Source organism: Chiloscyllium punctatum, chromosome 22, assembly GCF_047496795.1.
Source record: "Chiloscyllium punctatum isolate Juve2018m chromosome 22, sChiPun1.3, whole genome shotgun sequence".
Lineage (NCBI taxonomy): Eukaryota > Metazoa > Chordata > Chondrichthyes > Orectolobiformes > Hemiscylliidae > Chiloscyllium > Chiloscyllium punctatum.
The window spans coordinates 47,704,066-47,726,246 of NC_092760.1; the positions used below are offsets into that span (position 1 = coordinate 47,704,066).

A 22,181-nucleotide genomic window follows, 5' to 3' on the forward strand; every position below is an offset into this window, starting at 1 on the left:
GGTCTTCTCTACATCAGGGAGACTGAGCGTAAACTTAGGGAATGGTTTGCCGAGCATCTCAGAAGGGCCCACAGGGGTTGACCTGACCTCCCAGTCACCACCCATTTTAATTCCCCTTCCCACTCCCTTCCCAATATGACCATCCTTGGCCTCCTCGATTGCCACAATGAATCAAATTGCAAATTGGAGGAACAACACCTCATCTTCTGACTCGGCAGTCTACAGCCCAAAGGACTCAACATCGCGTTTTCTAATTTCAAATAACCTCCCTTCTCATCCCCCAATGTCCTTCCCAGTGCCTCCCCTTCCCTTTCACTCCTCCCTGCCACCAAACTGACTCACTCCTCCCACTAACCAACCAGGTTGTACCCGCTACCTGTCTTCACATAGCCCCACTTCACCATCCTGCTCCCCACTAACTACTTTATCTGCAGCTCCTTGTACAACCAACCCCAGTGGGCAATATAATTATTTTTCTGTCTGAGCATGTGGACTTTACTTATGAATGATGTGAGGCCATTCAAGGGTAGTTGCATGAATCAAGCCCTTACACAGTACAATTTGATGACATCTGGAATTGTAAAAATCTATAGCTGAAACATATGCAGTGTCCAACAGTGTGGGACAGTAATCCTGGCCAAAAGCAATCTTAACCGTAATGCTGGTTATTACAGATTAATTACAGTCATCTCTGTAAAGCAGAAGTAATCTTAAGAGTGTCACCTGTGGGCCATAATTCACATTGACAATACTCCACCTAAGGGCATGGGGTCGATTTCCTCTTGCTTTGAGCTGTAAGCATTTCCGAACATACTCTTACATGCATGCAGTCTTTTTAAGTGAAAATGGAAAGGAAAGAGTGAAAAGGAACATTTAACCCTACCACATTTACAATCTCCTACTGTGTTTGTATGATGTTGCTATCTCAGAATAAGTACCATGTAGGAGCATTCCCTTGCCCTCTGTGTTGGGTCCTCCAAGACTCACTATGTGCAGGATTACAATAAACTGCTATTTGTGTATGATGTGAACGCTGACTGCTCACCCACGTCACAAAAAAAACTTGCTCTATTTCTGACACTGCCCACAGGTTCATTGGAACAGTGACCAGGGGATCCAGCCACAGTAGGGATCATCATCCCTGCAGGCTGCACAGTAACGAAGGCAGAGAAACAAAGATGGACCAGTTGTAGCATTAAGCCCAGTACTAACAGTAACTTGCAGCAGCTATTGATCAGTCTCCAGATGAAAATATCACCGCTAAAGGTCCTCTGGGATGAGAAGCAAGTACAGAAGGCCTAGGCGACTCAGAGACGTTTTATTATATCCAGAAGTGTTATCACACACAACCAAATCCAGATGTGCTCTTACACCCAAGCAGTTTTCTTTTCCACCATGAAATCACCCATTTTTAAAATCTATTAACCATCACCAGCAGGTTGCCGGTGCTTCCAATTGAATAATTTACAGGCAAAGCCCAGCAAGGGCAATGCTAACTAAAGGTGGGGGAGAGCTCGGGTAAGGGGTCTAAATCAAAATGACTTCAGAAGGACAGACTCGGTCTACTGCCTCAATGCCATTGTTTTCAGATGAAAGATGCATAGCTGCTGTGGATTGATGACGCCGTGGGAGAATATGACAGAACTATGTCACCTGCTGGAGTAGGACCTCCAAGCTGAAGGGTTGGGTGACCATCCTATCCTGATGGCTGTCAAGATGCTTATGTAATTCTTGCATGTTTTCTTTCTTGTTGAGAAGGAAACATGCACACCATAAGAATTTTTCTGAGCCCTTTTTAGAAATTCCACTCCTTCTCTGCCCCTATCGCAATAAGTGCCACAATTAAGGCTGGGGTCATTTAAGTCTCTCATTATTACGATTCTAATATTCTCAAACCTCTCATAAATGCATAGCTAATGTGCATCTCCATCTCCTCCTCACTTTTTGGTGGCCATTAAAATACAGTAATAGGTCTTTTAATGTCACTTAACTCCAACCAAATAGATTATGCCTTTGAACCCTCAAGGCGTTCTGTTTTCCTAGCACCCTGTGTAATGTTTTCTTTAGTCAAGTGTTATTTCAGTTAGATTGGAAATAGTACTTACTGTAACATGTGTGTAACAAAATACATACAGTATATGGGCTCAGAATATCATCCTTGCACACATATATAAGTTAAATAAAAATAAACCCAATATTGCATCCATTTTGCCAATGTCATGTTACGTTTAAATATCCTGCCCTTCCCATTAGATTACACCTTAGATTAGCCTTACATCAGCATAGACATTATGAGCTCAAGGGATTGGCAATTCATACTAGTATATTACTTCACCAGACTTTAAAATTTAAGTTTCGGCTCATTTCACAATCAATCATTCATGCATATCAGGCACGGCATGTTTAAGAACGGCATGGTTCAATTTTTAATGTGCTTTATACTATTATCTTAAAATTCATTAAAAGAATCAGAAAGTACTAAGCAGCTTTCAGTCAGGATAATTTCTTTTAAAACAGTTCAAGAAATTAGAATTAAAAAAACATAAAAAATATCTGTTTCCTAACACTGCCAACTTGTCTCTCAGTGTTGATAACTCCGCAACATCCCTGAACAAATACAGCAGGAAGATATTCATGTCTGAGAAATAACAGTATGGCCAGTTTTGTAAATAGAGAGTTTTGAACAGACGGTTTGATGCACAAGAAAGAAAAGCTAAAGAGCAACATTGGATTCTGGGCAATCTAAGATGGAGAACGGGAAAAATTTCTAGCTATAACAAGCTGCTCCTTTTTTGAGGTGTTTTAGGTGTTGGAGGGGATTTCCTTGAATTCTAGGGGCAGCAATTACTGTTTTATATGCTGTTGCATTATTTTGGTACTTTGGAAAAAAAAAAGTCAAAACAACAGCACTTCTAAAAGGGAGAGGAACAGACAAAGACAACACATGGTCAGGTCAGTGCAGGAGAGAGACAGAGAAAGAAAGAAACCCACACTGCTAACTGACACAGCAGTGAACCTGCGTAGTTACTGTCTTTGCTGTTTGAATTCACGTATCGCTGGACATAGAAGTGCGGTTGGGAAAATTAACAAACAGTGAAATTCACAACTAATCTTGGAGGAATCTGTTTAGGAAAAGGTCACAGCACGGAAACAGATAAGGGAATAGTTTAAGTGTGACCTATAAAAGAGAGATAAGGGGCAGCTTTTTCACTCAGAGGATAGTACATGTACGGAATGAGCTGCCAGAGGAAATGGTGGAGGCTCGTACAAATGCAACATTTACAAGGTATTTGGATGGGTATAAGAACAAGAAGGATTTGGAGAGATACGGGCCGGGATCTGGTAGTTGGGACTAGATTGGATTGGGATATGGACGGGTTGGACCAAAGGGTCTGTTTCCATGCTGTACATCTCTATTACTCTATGAGCCTTGGATATCTTTCTACTAGGCGTGAGCTTCTCTTAAGTACCAAAAATATTGTTTTTTCCAGTAAGTGAATTTGTTTGTCATGATGTATACATCTAGTCAGCATTACAGAGAGAACTCCAGGCTCCAATTTTTTGTTTATTTCATTCAAGGGACATGGCTGGTTAAGTCAGCATTTAATGTCCAAACCTAATTGCTTTTGAGAAGGCGGTGGTGAGACATATTCTTGGAAAGCTGCAGTCCAAATGGCCTAGGTATAGTTACAGTATTGTAAGGGACTTGCAGGATTTTGACCCAGCAAAAATAAATGAAAGGCAATACAGTTCTGAATCAGGTTGATATATGGCTTGGAGGGTATCTTGCGGGTAGAGGTATTCCAATGCATCTGCTACCCTGGTCTTTTAGGTTTTAGAAGTCATAAGTTTAGAAGGTTCTATCAAAAGGAGTCATGATGAGTTGCTGCTGTGTACCTTGTCGATGATGCACAGCTGTCATTGTGCATTGATGGCCATGTGAGTGGAGGTTTAATGTGGGGTGACAATTAGGCAGGCTGCTTTGTCTTCGATGACTTTGAGTTTCTTGAGTGCTAGTGAGCCTTGAGAAGATGTGTAGCTCAGGATATGAGGTTCCGGATGTAGGTTTGCTCGCTGTGCTGGAAAGTTCATTTTCAGATGTTTCGTCACCCTACTAGGTAACATCTTCAGTGGGCCTCAGGCGAAGCACTGCTGATAATTCCTGCTTTCTATTTATATGTTTGTGTTTCTTTGGGTTGGTGATGTCATTTCCTGTGGTGACGTCACTTCCTGTTCTTGTTCTCGGGGGTGGTTGATGGGGTCTAACTCGATGTGTTTGTTGATAGAGTTCCCGTTGGAATGCCATGCTTCTGGGAATTCTCATGCATATCTTTGTTTGGCTTGTCCTAGGACGGGTGTGTTGTCCCAGTTGAAGTGGTGTCCTTCCTCATCCGTATATAAGGATACTAGTGAGAGAGGGTCATGTCTTTTTGTGGCTAGTTGGTGTTCATGTATCCTGGTCACTAGTTTTCTGCCTGTTTGTCCAATGTCATGTTTGTTACAGTCCTTGCATGGTATTTTGTATATGACATTAGTTTTGCTTGTTATCTGTGTAGGGTCTTTCAAGTTTATTAGCTGCTATTTTCTTGAGTGCTGTTAGTGATCCATATGGGCAAATGGAAAGTATTTAATCACACTTCTAAAGTATACTTTGTGGATTATGGCGAGGAATTGGGGAGACTGAGGTCAGTTACTGACCACAGGACTCCTGGACTGACCTGCTCTCACTGCCATAAGATTTATTTGGCTAGTCTGAGTTTCTGGTCAATGGCAACTCTCAGAGTTGATAGCGGGGGATTCAGCAATGACAATACCACTAAACATCCACATGAGGTGGTTAGATTCTCACTTGGTTGAGATGTTCAGTGCCTGGCATTTGTACAATGCAAATATTCCTTGCGCCTTATCAGCCCAATCCTGGATCTTGTCTAGGTATTGCTGTGTGTGGATGAGAAGTTGCAAATGATGCTGAACTTCGTGAAATCATTACCAAAATCTGGCCCCTGCCATTTTGATGATGGTAGGGGAAGCAAAGGTGGACTGCAATCGGAATACCTGTGAACACAGAAGCAACTGTACGTGGAGCTAACTTAACTCAATCTGATTTTCATTAAAGGGATATTGAAAACATATGAACCTTTGATGTGGTTGGAGTAGATCTAAACTAACTGCAATTTTTTGAAAAGGTATGGTACCCTCCTGGAGACGTTATCTACACTCACAGGCATGGTTCCGGGACATACTTGGGAGAGGTAAGATGCTGTATGAGGTTGTCAAAATTAAAAATAAATGAAAAGGAAATAAACTCATTTGACCTATCAAAGGTAGCTGGCAAAGGACACTTGCATAGAATTTACATCTCATACCTTTAAACATTTGAAAAAAACACTTTGTAGTTTTGAAGAAAAAAACTAGTGCTGATTATTTCACCCTTTTTCTTGACAGGATGGTTATCATTACAGGATTAGTACTGCATGATAATCCAATATCATCATAGTGGATGCTTGTCAGATTACAACTTCATTTACAGCTTTGAATTGAAATGAAATGGAATGTTGTAAAGGCCAATGATTGTTGAAGGATTGCACGTTTTTAAAAACAAGTTACCTGATACTCATTTTAGGTGTTGTTTATAGAGCTGTTGTTACAAGCAGTGTGGGAGATAGAGCTAAGGGGTGTATGGAGATATGGCTGGCAGCAAGTAACTTTTTGGTCTGTAAAATGGTGACCAGACCACATTTATATAGCTGGTCCATAGAACAATAGTTCGACAATCCTTCAACTCCTCTCTGATTGCAAATAATTGCAATCTGAATTAAAACTGCATTTGGGCTGTATGTGTATGATTAATGTCTGTCAGAAGCCTGTATCCGAATAGAATGTGTTTCAAGAGGTTGGAGAACAATAATGTTCCCATCCCAGCAGTATAGCAAATGGTAGAAATTGGGTAATTAATAAAAAATTTAGCTCATGGGACTGCTGTTTGATCACTTGTGACTTTATCCTCTCAGATGGCAGTAAACTGAACACAGTGGTGGGAGTTGCTGTCCCTATTTTGCATTGTAACCCTATAGATGACATCCTATATGTAATAGATCTATACATTAAACATCCATAAAATGAAAAATATATGCACACATAACTTATATAGTTTAGCTTTATAGACTGTCAAATGCTCATCAAACTGTAACATGAACATTTGTGTCTCCCTTCACTGCTGCTATCTGACCTGTTGCATGTTTCCATCCTTTAGAATTTCTGGTATCTGCAGTATTTTGCTTCATAATGTATTACTTGTTGTTAATACTTGTCATTATTCTGCACCACTCGTACTGCCTCACCTTCGCCACAATCTTTATGAAGCAGTTTTTCTTTATACGCCTTCTGCTACTTGGCAATCCACGAGTGCATTTTGCAACAAGAGCTCTGGTTGCAATGGTAAAGCAACTGCATTGTTGTCGAGAAGATGAGGTTCTGTCTTTCAATTTGCTGGTTTAAACCTGCTCAACCACAGAAACTGCACTGCTGCCAGGTGAATTCAACACAGTCAGAATAAAAGGCAACATGTGGCATCTCAGGAAAGGTGTTTTACGTTACAAAGCTGGCTCTCTAGTTGCTATGTCATGCTAGAAGGCACCAGTTCTAATCTACTTCTCAGGTACAGGATTTCAGTCATTAGAACTGTGGGAACCTCCAATGGCATTTCTATAAGGATAACAGTTGGCATTGCTTTCCCCAGCTAGTTTACGTCCCCTAGCCTCAGCTGATGGTATTGAACAGTTACAATCCAAATGCGTTTGTTGATGTTACACCAAATACATATTTCTCAGCAGGTATGGATCTCCATTCTTAACCAGGTAGAAGGATGATATTTCATTTATATTGCTGCTCAGGGACTAGGAATAACAATGAAGGATGTCATAGTTGCAGTAGCATGAGAGGAGTTAATGACTTTTCTAATGTCTGGACTATGCATAATTTTCATGTAAATCATAGAAGGCAGGAGGAAAAGCTACAGGGCTTGTTGTAAAAAGGCAGTGAAAAACAAAGAGTAGCAGTCTCAGGAGAAGCAGTGAGGAATACAACCCCAAAGGTGAGAAAGGGACAAATTAGTTGGATCTGATTTTATACCATTGTCCAAAATATATTTCCAGCACAGAACAAAATCCTGAATGAATTGTGTGCAGTATCTGAAACAAACTCATTATTGTAATGAATCTCATTTTTTTTATCCTTGTTTGTTTCCTTGGTTTTGAGTATTTTTAAACAACATTACATATTTTTATGCTTCATTACACAAGGTATTTAGATGGTAATATATGAAAACATTTGTTTTCCAATATTTGCCTGAACAAGCTATTACTATCTTTATGATGGTTTGCATTCAAATTAACAAACAGCCATTAAGTTCTTCCTTGGTTTGCTTACCCTGATGACTTCAGGACAGGCGTAATGAGGTGAGCTAAAAGAAAAGAAAGCAACACAGTTAGTTCATCCCACTGAAGAACTACAGGGTGATAAATCCTTTACATGAGGTGGTGGGTACTTGCCATTGACAAATGATATATGCTGCAAAAAATGTATTTGAAGATAGTTTGAAGATTAATGCACTTGAAATTGGATGACAGAAGAAAGGAAGAAAAACAAATGTATAGTATATCCAAAGAGTACAAATGCTGACATAATACATATTTATAAGGTAGGGTTGAATCAATGTAAAACATACCAACCAAATGTATCGAACTCTTCTAAACTTACAGTCATATTTTGATCTGGCTATGACATAATTTTCTCTCAGCTTCTTTCCCTACCCTTGTCAATTTTGATTTATTTACCTGAAGAATGAAGGGATCTTTTGCTGCAGCAATTTGGGGAAGTGATGGCCTAGTGCTATTATTGCAAGACTATTAATCCAGAGACTGAGACTAATAATCCAAAGACCCAGGTAAACTTCTGGGGAGAAATAAACAGAGGTTGCTGGAAAAGCTCAGCAGGTCTGGCTGCACCTATGAAGAGAAATCAAAGTGAATGTTTCGGGTCCAGTGACCTTTCCTCAGAATTGAGAACTTCTGGGGACCCAGGTTCAAATCCCACCATGGCAGATAGTGGAATCTGAATTCAATGAAGTATCTGGAATTAAAAGTCTAATGATGACTTGAAACAATTTCTGATTGTCAGGAAAACCCCATCTGGTTCACTAAGGAAGTTAACTTCTGTCCTGATCTGATCTGCCCATCATGTGCCTTCAGATCCACAGCAATGTAATTGACTCTGAACTGTCTTCTGGGCAATTAGGGATGGGAAATAAATGCCGGCCAGTCAGTGATGCCCACATACTACAAAGATTTCTGAGGTAAGCTGCTAAAAATCTGGCAAGAATGACTTTCTGAATTACTGACACTGCGTCTTTACGGCTTTGATAAGAAACTAGCTGTGACTGTCAAATTCTACCAAATTACCCCACATTTTGTAGATTAATAGAATGCCATTTGATTAATTTGTATTACACTATTTTTAAACACACTCCCAATTTGGAAACTCCTTGTTATCATTTTTCAATAGAAAATGGGGCTGATCGGATCATAGTTTTTTTCTCCTAACCACAATAATTCATCTTGTGAATGCTGTGGTGTTTGAAATATCTAAAAAGGTTATGAATAGAAGTCAGTGAAAGTCCACATTATCAGTGCATTTGTTAATAGAATTGTCCAGAAGGAATAGCACTCAACCTGCTCACTAATGAATTGACTTGCCTGCCCTGTTTTACAATAGTGGTGATGGATATAAAATGCTCCTCAGCACAAAAAAAATAAGGAATGCATTTTTCAGTACAGAGACTTAGCTTTAATTGGAGTCCAGGCAGATGGTCAGTTAACTCCTAATTGCAAATCACCTTCCCAATGTACACTTAATAGCATAACATTGACATTGAAAATCATTATGATTCCAACAATTGTGAGTGCACTTAAGTGTACATCGTTACTTTAAAATCAGTAAGTTAGCAACTCATTAAACCCGATGTGTGGACAACACTATGAACTGCTTTTGTCCTTTTTTAAATTGATACCACCTTATTGGCTTTAGGAAGAGAATGCACTGTTCAAACATGAGTGATCCTGTGCTGTTAATCTTTAATACATTTTCATCAAGGATTGGAAAATACAATTCATTCATTTTTACATTAATTGACAGTGAATGGTCAGATATTAAACGGATACTAATATTGTTCCCATCAAATATAAAGAAATTCTAACACCATTAACAAACTATTAGGGAATTGGCTTTTGGGAAACTATAGGACCTGCAACACTTTTGACCAGATCAAGAAAATTTATCAGATACCAAGTCTCATATGGATGGATGTAAATCAATATTTTAATTATTTCCTTGACATATGCCCCCAATTGCCAGAAGAATCATAACACAAGATGGTCAAGATATAACTAGGACACCATAATATTTGGGAATTTTCTTGTCCTTGTTGTCTATAATTCTGAACAATCTGACTTGAAATGGTTCAGAAAAGATATAGAAGGATGTTGCCAGGGTTGGAGGATTTGAGCAATGGAGAGAGGCTGAACAGGCTGGGACTGTTTCCCTGGAGCTTTGGAGGCTGAGGGGTGACCTAATAGGGGTTTACAAAATTATGAGGGGCATAGATAGAATGAATAGACAAAGTCTTTTCTCTGGCGTCGGGGAGTCCAGAACTAGAGTGCATAGGTTTAGGGTGAGAGGGGAGAGATATAAGATGAACCTAAGGGGCAACTTTTTCACATAGAGGGTAGTATGTGTATAGAATGAGCTGCCAGAGGAAGTGGTAGGGGTTGGTACAATTGCAACATTTAAAAGGCATTTGGATGGGTATATGAATAAGAAGGGTTTGGAGGGATATGGGCCGGGTGCTGGCAGGTGGGACTAGATCAGGTTGAGATATCTGGTCGGCATGGACAGGTTGGACTGAAGGGTCTGTTTCCATGCTGTACATCTCTCAGACTCTATGAATGCAGTACAAGTGCCCACGTAGCAATGGATGTGCACTTCATCAAGAAGCATAGGCTTTGTATCTGAATGCACAAAACATTCAGAATGAAATTAATGAATTAACAGCATAAATAAGCACAAATGTGTATGATTTGGTGGTGAGTACTTAGATGTGGTTGCCGGGAATTGAATATTCAAGGATAATTAATGTTTTGGAAGGTAAGGCAGGGAAGAAAAGGAGGTTTTAGTAAAGGAAGTGATCAGTGCTCCAGCAAGAAATTATATCAAAACTGGATATCAAGATGTAGAATCAGTCTGGGTAGAAATAAAACTAGCTAGGGAAAGTCATCCCTGGTATGAGCAATCCAGAGATACCCAAACAGTAGGAGAAAGTGAGAACTGCAGATTCTAGAGATCAGAGTTGAGAGTATGGTGCTGGAAAAAGCACAGCAGGTCAGGCAGCATCTGAGGAGCAGGACAATCGACCCTTCCTGATAAAGTGCTTATGCCCAAAACATCGATTCTCCTGCTCCTCAGATGCTGCCTGACCTGCTGTGCTTTTCCAGCACCACACATCCCCAGACAATAGTACAATATAAAGCAGGAAATACTGACGGCTTGTAAGAAAGGTGCAGCAATAATCATGGATGATTTAAATGCGCATATAAATTGGATTAATCAAATTGGCAAAGCTAGCCTCAAGGAGAGTTCACTGAATGCATCAGAGATTGTTTCTTGGAGTATAATTGTGGAACCAACTAGGGAGCAGGCTATTTTGGATTTGTTATTGTTTAATGAGGGAGGATTAATTAATGATCTCACAGTAAAGAAGCACCAAGGGGAGAATCATCATAGCATCAGTTGGAGGTGAGAAACTGGATTCTTCTATGAGTGTTCTGGAGTTAAGCAAAGGTAATTATATAGGCATGAGGATATAATGGACTCTAATGGACTTGGAAGTAAGACTAAAAGGTAGGCCAGTTGATGAGCAGTGACAGGTGTTTAAGGAGCTAGTCAGTTACTACCAACTAAAATATATTCTAGAAAGGAAGGGTGAAGACAGGGGAAAAATCAGTGGATTGGAAAAATGCCAATGTACCATCCATATTCAAATAGGAAAGAGGCAAAAAGCAGGGAACTACAGACCAGTTAGTTTGTTGTTGGGAAATTGTTCAAAATCATTTTGAAGGATATAATAATAGGACAATAGGAAAGTCAAAACACAATCCATCAGAGTCAGAATGGTTTTATAGAAGGGAAATTGTTTTTGACTAATTTGCTATATTTCTCCAAAGATGCAACTAGCAAGGTGGAAAATAGGGGTACTATACATGGATTTCCCAGAAGGCATTTGATAAGGTGCCACACAAGATTAATACACAAGTTAAGATCACATGGGATTAGGGATAATGTTTTAGCTTGGACCAAGGATTGGTTAATTAAAGAAAACAGAGAGTTAGGATAAATGGCTCTTTTTCTGGTTGGCAAGCTCTAACTAGTGGGTGCTGTAGGGATCTGTCTTCCAGCCCAAACTATTTACAATCTGTGGTAAAGGATTGGATGTGGAAATTGGAACTACTATAACCAAATTTGCAAATGACAGTAAAATAGCTAGGAAAGTAAATTGCAATGAAGAAATAATCAATCTGAAAATGAATATGGATAAGTTAGGTGAATCGACCAAAATTTGGCAGATGAAGTTTAATGTGGATAAATGTGAGATTATCCATTTTGGTCAGAGGAATAGAAAGGCAACCTATTCTCCCAATGGTGAGAAACACACGGGTGCTTTGGTGCAGAGGGATCTGAGTGTCATCATGCATGCATCATAGAAAACTATCATTCAGGTACATCAGATAATAAGGAAGGAAATGGAATTATGGCATTTATTTCTAAAGGAATAGAGTATGAAAGTATGGAAGTGCTACTGCAACTGTACAAGGCATTAGTGAGACTGCACTTGGGTTACTGTGTACAATTTTGTTCTCCTAACTTAATGAGGGGTACAGTTGCATTGGAGGCAGTTCAGAGGAGGTTCACTAGATTAATTCCAGAGATGAGGGGTTTGTCTTATGAAGAGACATTGAGCAGTTTAGAACGATAACCTCTGGAGGTTAGAAGAATGAAAAGAGATCTAATTGTACAAGATACTGAAGGGACTTAAAGTGGATGTAGAGAGATATTTCCTTATGTGGGCAATCTAGAACAAGAGGTCATAGTTTTAGGATAAGACATAGCAGATTTAAAACATAGATGAGGCGAAATTCCTTTTTTCAAAGGTCTTGAATCTGTGGAATTCACTACTTAGAAATGGTGGATGATGGGACTTTGAATAAATTTATCGAGGAGATAGACAAGATTTTTAATTAGTAATGGGTTGGAGGGTTATGGAGAGTGGGGAGGAGAGTGGAGTTGAGGGTGAGGGGAGATCAGCTATGATTGTGTTAAATGGTGGATCAGGCGCAAGGGCTGAATTGCTTAGTCCTGCTCCTAGTTCTTATGTTCTCTGCCTGTAAAGTGGAACATCTCTCAATTGAACTGAACAAAAGGAACTTACAAAAGTTGATGGCAGGTGAGCTAAGTGACCTAAGTGAGCTAAGCTAAGTGGAAAAGTCACTCAACAATAAGATTAACTCAGTGTTGGAAGCCACATGTTGATGACAATAATTCCAATCTACACGATGAACAGCCTCCCAACCGTCCCAGCCAGATTATTATTGACTGCTTTGTCTGTCCAACTGTTCTTCTCTTTCTTTGGACTCTATACCTACCTCTCTGTTACTCCTTTCCCCCCTCCCCATCCTATCTTCTGCATATAAACTGACATTTTCCAAGCTACCATAGATTCTGAGGTAGGGTCACCATACCTTAAATGTTAACTTTGATTTCTCTTCACAGATGCTGCCAGACCAGCCAAGCTTTTCCAGAAACTTCTGTTTTTTGTTTCTGATTTACAGCATCGTCAGTTCTTTTGAGGTTTTTTTTCAGTTAGGAATATGACCTGAACAGATTCTCAGTTTTGACATCAAACATTCATTGGAGCAACAAGATACTTGGTAGATAGAAAAAAGTAATGCAGATTACTTTAATGCAATTGCAATATTTTTGACTATATTAGCCAAAAGCCCGAACACAATGTCATTCATAGGGACTGACTTGGAAAACATGAAACAATTTCACTGTTAAAAGAGGGCATGTTTTCCATGGTTACAACTGATGAATATATTTGGAACAGATAAATGTGAACTCAGTCTGAATATAAACAATGCCATGTCTGACAAGGGACTGTAAAATGCAGACACTGGGTGTCAGAAATTGAAATATTTCATTGTTCAATGCTAATATTCTCCATATTTATAGGACCAGAAATTTATGTGCGTAATAAAAGAATTTCTATACAAATGAATAAAAAGTTGTCCCAGAGAGTGACCCAACTAATAACTGCCAAAATTACACAAAGTACAGTGTACAAGCTCGAAATAGTTTATTTTAGAGTCAGTGTCATACAGCATGAAAACAGACCCTTCGGTCCAACCAATCCATGCCAAATATCATCCCAAACTAAACTAGTGCCACCTGTCTGTACTTGGTCAACATTTCTCCAAACCTTTTCTATTCAGGTACTTATTGAAATGCCGTGACTGGATCTGCTTTCACCACCACCTCTGGGAGTTCATTCCACATATGACCTATTCTCTGTGTAAAAATGTTGCCCCTTGTCCTTTTTAAATCTTTCTCCTCTCATTTTAAAAATATGCCCCCAGTCTTGAAATCCCCCACCCTAGTGAAAAGACACCTGCCATTCACATAACCCATATCATTTATGATTTTATAAACCTCTAGAAGGTCACCTCTCAACCTACTATGCTGTAGCAAAAACAGTCTCAACCTATCCAGCCTCAAACCCTCCATTCCCATCAACATTCTGATAAATCTTTTCTGAAGCAGAGTCTCAGCAAATAATATTTTAGAACCTGATTCTAGAAAGTGCCAAATAACCTTTACAGCATTGTTCAGCTACATATTATCTTTCTCTATTTTACTTCCACGCAACTGCTCACTCTGATTTTCTTGTCAGCAATATTACAAAATCCCAACAGGAAGGATTGCAGAATAAGCCCCAACCTAACCATTTCTGGATGAAGTTCCAAGTTCAAATAAGAGCTGGGACACCAATCACCTTATGGTCTTTTATATGTTCTGATTGATAAGCCATCATGGTGCAATTCCCTGAAATGAACTGCAGCCAACACACATTCTCCAGCTGCACAGCTTTCTACTTTCTCTGGCACATAAAAATTGATTATTTGAATATTCATTATTAATGAGTAATGAGAATATTCATTTTTACATCCAATAATCATTTACTGAGATTAATAGTTCTATTCAAACAGAAATTAATGCAGTTAGCTCTACCCAGAAGTTTAGCTAGCAAAAAAAGGATGTTCAAATAATAGTGAAATATTTGTACATTTATCATATTTTTAATTGTTCATTTAATTATTAACCCACTGAAGAACTGTTTGAATATTATAGTATCTCAAAATTGCTCTGCCACAAGAATCCAATTTTTCACCTATTCACTAGGACAAATTATTCTGCCTTTATATTTGGTCCAATTCTTTTCAACTTCCATTAGTCCCAAATGAATCTCAGGAGTATTATCACAAAAATAACACTTCTTAACTTCTTAATGTTTATAACCCTAGCTGAGCTGCTGCTTCAGTTTCCATTGCAATCTTCGTTTTTTGTTGTGAACAACATTTTACATCCACACACTACAATAAATATTTTAATTTGGTTCAAGGATCATCATTGGCCTTTGTAGCTGCCTGCTACAATGCTAAACTTTGGAGTTTTACCACTTGGGTAAGTTGGCTTTCCACAGCTTAAATCCAAGAACATGTAGCTCATAATGACAACTTACATCTGTGCAGCACCAACAACATAGCAAAACATTTCAAAGTAATTGAAGCTTGATGTGAAATGTGAACAAAGTGAAAACTAACAGTGGTGGATAGGGGGGTCAAGTCCCACCTGCTATAGAAGTGTGTAATACCACCTCTGAACAGATTGATTAGACAAATGGGTAAAGGGCATCATCACATAAACTATTTCAAAAATGGAGAGTTTTAAAAATGGTGAGAGATATCAGAAGTGAACAGAATTTGAGGGATAGGTAGAAAGGAGTCATTGATGGTAGAGCAGAGGGTGGAAACTGTGACTGGAGAAGCTTGGAGATATCAGAAGAAGTAAAACCAAGGAGAGATTTTTCAGATATGTCCAATTCTGAATGAGGTAACTGAAACTGAAGCATTAATTTCTCTCCACAGATGCTGCCACACCTACTGAGTTTTTCCACCAATTACAAAATTTTGTGGCTTATTTCCAGCATCTACAGTTCTTTTGGTTTTCTGAGATATTTTAGAAGAGGACAGACATACAGTAGGTGGGCTTTAATATCTCATGGATAAAATCACAATTGTCAATACCACTGAGCCACAAGACATAAGGGGTTAAATTGATTTGCTAATCTCTTTTAAAATACCTGAGCTCAGCTCTGTGGTTGTTACAGCAGGTCAGTATGGCTGCACTAGTGATTTAGGGGGAAGGTGGATGGGAGAAAAACAAATCAAGCTGGATTTATACTCTCATGCACCTATGGACAGTTGGGGGTACAAACTGAACCACGTTAAATATCATGGTCTTTTGTAAATGGCCTTCTGGCAGTGTCTTGTTTCACTTATTCATTATGGACAATTCAGTGAGGTGCTTAGTAAGTTTGCAGATTACATCAAAACTGGTGATGTTGTGGACAGCGAAGAAGGTTACCTCAGTGTACAATAGGATCTTGATCAGATGGGCCAATGGGCAGAGGAGTGGTAGATCGAGTTTAATTTAGATAAATGTGAGGTGCTGCATTTTGAAAAGACAGATCAGAGCAGGATTTGTACAATTAATGGTAAGGTCCTCGGGAGTGTTGCTGAACAAAGAGACCTTGGAGTGCAGGTTCATAGTTCTTTGAAAGTGGAGTTGCAGGAAGACAGGATAGTGAAAGCAGCGATTGGTATGCTTTCCGTTATTGGTCAGAGCATTGAGTATAGGAGTTGAGAGGTCATGTTGCTGCTGTACAGGATATTGGTTAGGTCACTTTTGGAATATTGTGTGCAATTATGATCTCCTTCCTATTGAAATGATGTTGAGAAACTTGAAAGAGTTCAAAAAAGATTTACAAAGGTGTTGCCAGGGTTGGAGGGTTTGAATTAGAGGAAAAGGCTGAATAGGCTGGGCCTGTTTTCCCTGGAGTGTCAGAGGCTGAGGAGTGATCTTTTAGAGGTTTATAAAATCATTAGGTGCATGGATAGGGTAAATAGATAAGGTTTTTTCCATGGGGTGGGGAAATCGTGAACTAGAGGACATAGGTTTAGGGTGATAGGGGAGAGATTTGAAAAAGACATACGGACAACTTTTTCACACAAAGGATGATGGCTAGATGGAATGAGCTGCCCAAGGAAGTGGTGGAGGCTGGTACAATTACAACATTTAAAAGGGATCTGGATGGGTATATGAACAGGAGGGGTTTCGAGGGATATAGGCCATGTGCTGGCAAATGAGACTAGATTAAATTAGGATATCTGGTCAGCATGGACAAGTTGGACCAAAGGGTCTGTTTCCATGCTGTACATCTCTATGACTTTATGGTGCAATAATGCAGAAATCAATACAATTATACTTCATGAGGAGTCCTTTCTTTGGGCAGAAAATTGGAGAAGCAAAGGATCATTGAACTTAAACCTTATCTGTTTCCTTCTTCACAAATGCTGAGTGTTTCAATATTTTCAACTTCTTTTTCATATTCCCAGCATACACATATGGAGATCTACAATTTTCCTACACCTTCCACAGAATAATCCTGACTACCCAAAACGAAACTCCTGAGACATGCACACGTCCTTTGATGAGATAACAAGAAAGATTGAGGAGGCTAGTGCAGTAAATGTGATCTACCTGTACTTTAGCAGTTCATTTGACAAGGTTCATTTGGTAGGCTGGTAAACAAAGTAAAAGGTCTTGATGTTCAAGAAAGAGTGGTAAATTAACTTGAAAATTGACACTGGCAGGAAGTAAAGGGTAATTTTTGATGGGTGTTAATGTGACTGGAATACTGTTACTCCCGAACGCCACAGGGCTTAGTAGCTGGTTGCTTGCATTTTTACTGGGCAATCCCCATATCCACGGATCTGGTTTCCTGGTTTCAGTTACCCGCGGTTTACTGCGGACTGAACATATTATAGGGAACGTTCCAGAACCAGGGATCACGAGGCTGCCAGGAAGGTATGTTTCCCATTTAAATGAACGGGTTTGCTCCTGTCCACAGTTCCGGGCAGAACTTGGAACATATTCCCCATGGGAATGGAGGGACTACTGTAGTTTATGTTAAATAGAAATCTTTGGAGTAAGTTGAATATTCGGCAAATTAAACCCCATCTATTTACAAAATTATTCTGGAACATCAAATCACATCATTCCCCTGGAATGGTTAATAGGAGGAGCTTGCAATGATATATGCATAGCATCCATATTTGTTTCGGAAAACCTGCTACATGATAAAATTAAATCGTTTTATCATATTGTTGTCATTCCAAATTGAATTATTTCTGTCAGTTCCTTGAGAATGCTGTCAATAATCTGACAAGATAGGTAATATCTTGAATTACATTATGTAAGCTCCTTGCATTGAAATTTTTCTGGTGGTAAAGATAGAGCTGTTTGAGCAGATGATTTTGGTTGCAGGACTCCAGGAATAAAGTTACCATGAGAGTCTTTTTCAGGAATATACTCATCTGACTGCTCAGAGATCATCAGAAGATCCATCCAACCTGTAAACACTTTGCAAAGTGTTACATTTTACAGAGTGCAGCCTCACAAAATTCTGCTTCACTCTTTTCTCCATTCTGCACTGCTTCTGAAAACAGAAGAGAAGCAATGTGCTTGTGCTGAGGTTTATTTAAACGAAAGCAAAAATGTTCCATTGGTCTTTCCATGCTCAAGCTCTGAGAAACATAGCCATCACTGTGTAAAACTTCTGCAGGTTACAAGTTAGATTCACTTGCATCAAGATCAGCTGATGCTGGCATTGATAGCTCTTCATTTGCTTTTTCCTAACTTAGCTTTGGTGCTTTGGAAACTCAGTCAGGAGATTCCAGCCAGCTTATAATATTTTCCCTCTGCACATATTCAAACAAAGTCCAGACAATATTGTCACAATGACCAAAGAGTTCTCAGAGCCAATCACAAATACTGATGCATGGGGCTTTTCGTAGTGCCTGTCTCTGGCTAGAAGTGCTGGGTTCATATTTCACTTGCTCCAGGTGTGTCATCACATGTGAACAAGTAGATTAAAAATATCTAAACACTGTCGCAGATGTTATTAGGTGGAAATTTGGAATAAGCAGTCCCAATTTTCACACATCACAGTTCTTGAACTATTTTGCATCAGCATAAGTTCAAGGCTTTGACCTCAAACAGACTTTCGAAAATCTGATTCTGCGTCAAGGTCTGTCTTTTCTCTTTTCAGATCAGGCAGACTTCACAAAAATGCTCATTTATCAGCATTTTCTATTGTCATTTCATTTTTGATGCTGTTATTTCCTGTAAGAATTGTGTTCTGTTGTAGCCTTTCCCAATGCGACTATCATTTTGGTAAGGCAAATCAGGGCAGTATTTATACACTTAATGGTAGGGTCTTGGCAGGCGTTGCAGGTACATAGTTCCTTGAAGGTAGAGTTGTAGGTAGACAGGGTGGTGAAGGCGGCGTTTGGTCCACTTGCCTTTATTGGTCAGCGTATTGAGTATTGGGGTTGGGATATCATGTTGCGGCTGTACATGACATTGGTTAGGCCACATTTGGAATACTGCATGCAATTCTGGTCTCCCTGCTATCGGAAGGAAACTGTGAAACTTTAAAGGGTTCAGGAAAGATTTACAAGGATGTTGCTGGGGTTGCAGGGTTTAAGGGAGGCTGAGTAGGCTGGGGCTATTTTCCCTGGAGGGTCGGAGGCTGAGGCGTGACATTATAGAGGTTTACAAAATCATGAGGGGCAGGGATAGGGTGCATAGTCAAGGTCTTTTCCCAGGCTGGAGGGGTCCAAAACTAGAAGCCAGATATTTAAGGCAATTTAAAAGGGACCAAGGGGCAAATTATTTCTTGGAGAGCGTGGTGCATGTATGGAAGTGAACTGGAGGACGTGGTGGAGGCTGGTAAAATTACAACATTTAAAGGCATCTGGTTGGATAAATTAATAGGAAAGGTTTAGAGGGATAGGGGCTAAATGCTGGTAAATGGGACTGAATTAATTTAGGATATCTGGTCAACATGGGCGAGTTGATCAAAGGTTCTGTTTCCATGCTGTACAACGTTCTCTTTATGACTCTAATGCATGAGAAAGAATCCAAAAGTCAGGATTTGGCTGCACTTTGTTACTACACATGACAGAATTTCATGTCCCATCTTTATGAGGCCATAATGAATTAGAGTGAAAGCAGTTTTCCCTACTCCTCACCTGTTGTATGGACAGGCTACTTAGATAGCACACCACTGCCCTCAGAAACACAAAACTTACATTGCTTTGGGTAAATTTGAATTGCATCAAGCTTTTTTGGAGGGTTTCTTTCCATGAAGCCTAGTACATTTTCTTGATATATTTTACCAAATCCACCTCAACAATTGCCTACAATGTCTGAGAGCATCTCTAACACTGATTTCTGCCCCATCTTACTATGCAGCTGTTCTTGGAAAACCTGCCACTCAATGGATATTGTAGAATTACTGGCATTCCTTGTGTCGCACCCTCATTTGATAGCACCATCAGTGTGGAGCTGCACTGTATGGTTCCCGACGTTGTTCCCCCAGGCACTACAGACAGGGGGAATTCAGTGGCCTTGTTTGCCAGTAGGGTCCTGAAAATCCTGCTGGATGAGATGCTGCTGGTGTGGGCCTTTCTCCTTCCCAGGACCAGCAGCGAAGGTCAGGATATCAAATCATTGCTTGTCAGATGAAAGCGGTCTCAGCCATCTGGAGGAATACACAGCAATGCAGCAAGACGGTCCTTCTCCATTCTCAGTTGTACGTGCCATCATCGTCTCTCTGATATCTCACTCTCTCTGAAACTGTACTCATCTCCCATGCTCTACCACTCCCACTGTTGTTTGCAGTATCTTCCCCATCACTGTCACCCAGCTTGAGTTCTGACAGCACTAACCCTGAATGCCCTCTGCATGGCCACCTCATGAGCTGAGGACACCTTCCCAGTTGCACCAACAGTATGAGCTGTACCACCCACTTTCATCACTAGCAATACCTGTCTCTCTCATTCCAGGAGGAAAGCAGCTTAAATAGGGCAGAAAGAGTGAAGACTGATGGTAAAGCCACCCATCATTCAGCTCCTTACCATAACTTGCAGAGGATCCTGATGTATAGCTTGTTTGATGAGTTCGGTAAGGTAGAAAGCTAAATATTAATCAGGCAAGTTTGACTTTAACACGATGTTCAAAAAGGAATAATAACTGTCAATTTGTAACTTGCCACTGGCTAAGAAGAATCTCACTATCCTGCTGATGAAACGCATAAAAATGGGACAAGTAGCTTCTGATGCAAAGACGTGTCTTGCCATAATTGCTGCCCATTTCTGCTACATATCTCATCATGGCCCACATCACTCAGACCCCTACAAAATTCTACTCATTGTCTCTGAAAGCAAGGAAAGATGTATAAAGACATCAGGATCTGGGCCTTCAACTTATATCAAGCCAACCTAAAGTAATACAAGCCAATTTAAAACAAAGACAAAATATGCAACTAGTCAAGTTGACAACTTCATACCATACTCACCAACAGAGTATCTAGAGCTGTGGTAACCAACCACCCTGTGGGTTGGCAAGGTGATTCAGTGGTTAGCACTGCTGCCTCAAGCCGCTGGGACTTAGTTCAATTCCAAGCTCAGGCGACTGTGTGCAGTTTGTGCATTCTCCCTGTGCCTGCGTGGGTTTCCTCCAGGTGCTCCAGTTTCCTCCCACAGTCCGAAGTTGTGCAGGTTACGTGGATTGGTCATGCTAAATTGCCCATAGTGTCCAGGGATGTGCAGGCGAAGTGAATAGCCCTGGGAAATGTAGAATTACAGGAATGGGGTGGATCCAGGAGGGTTGCTCTTCAGATAGTCAGCGTGGACTCAATGAGCCGAATGGCCTGCTTCCACACTATAGGGCTTTTATGATTCTATGAATTCAAATCCAGCCCTATCACAGACCTAAGAACTCAACCCTCCATTAGAGGGCAGCAACCTCATTCCTGCACCAATAACGTTTTCTTGGCTGCATTAAAGTGAACTTTTTTTTCCGCACCAGTCAGCAGCATCTTAGTAACTGTCCATTTGATGATGTGTGTGTCTTTGGGCACTTGGCTGTATTTTCATCTTCATGACATTTTCCGCAGACTGGAAGACCAGTTGTCAGGGCAGAAATAATTTCTTTTTTTTTGAAAGAAACAAGAGCTGTGCTTGCAATTCTGCAATTAATGATCCAGTGTTCAAGTTAAAGGAAAGTAGAAGTTTCAACCAGTTTCAATTAAATCAGAAGCACTGCTGAACCCTCCACAAATGATCATTTCTGCATGTAGTTCTTCTGTGTAAAAACCTTTATGGATATATTCCAGATTTACACCACAACTTATTTTTAAAATTATTTTCAAAACACTCACGGGATAGAATCTCAATTTACTCACATTGCGCAAACAACAGTGAGAGATGTGTGAAGTAAGTTGTAAGAAAGCTTTATTAATATCACAGTATCATTATCAAATTATTTTGTTGTACAAGATCAAAACTGAAATACTGTACATCCTGGTTTTCAGAAAATGTGCTCATTTTATTAGTATGAGGGGAAAAAAAATCAAAAGAATTCTCCCTTTGTGAATAATTTTATAATTATAGGAACACTGAAAAAGTAAATTCATTTTGAGGCTTTTCATTTGCCTCATCATTACAATTTGCAATAAGATGATAAAGCAATATTCACACTGTCTGAGGGGAAAGTGGTGTTTGGTTGGCAAATGGACTCTGATCAATAGAGGCATTGTGATGGAGATTGCACCAGTCACACATAACTGACAGTTAACTGTCAATTTTGGTTTAAATTTTAACAAG

The 22,181-nt window shown here is 39.7% G+C and overlaps 1 protein-coding gene across 4 annotated transcripts in view; it reads right to left on the reverse strand.

Moving 5' to 3' along the window:
* brsk2b (BR serine/threonine kinase 2b) overlaps positions 1–22,181 on the reverse strand; it is a 953,061-nt gene that overhangs the window by 152,698 nt on the left and 778,182 nt on the right. For all 4 annotated transcript variants that reach the window (XM_072592238.1, XM_072592239.1, XM_072592240.1 and 1 more), the window contains exon 6: positions 7,429–7,462. In XM_072592238.1, coding sequence (XP_072448339.1) covers positions 7,429–7,462 — 34 coding nt within the window. The remainder of the gene's footprint in view (positions 1–7,428; positions 7,463–22,181) is intronic.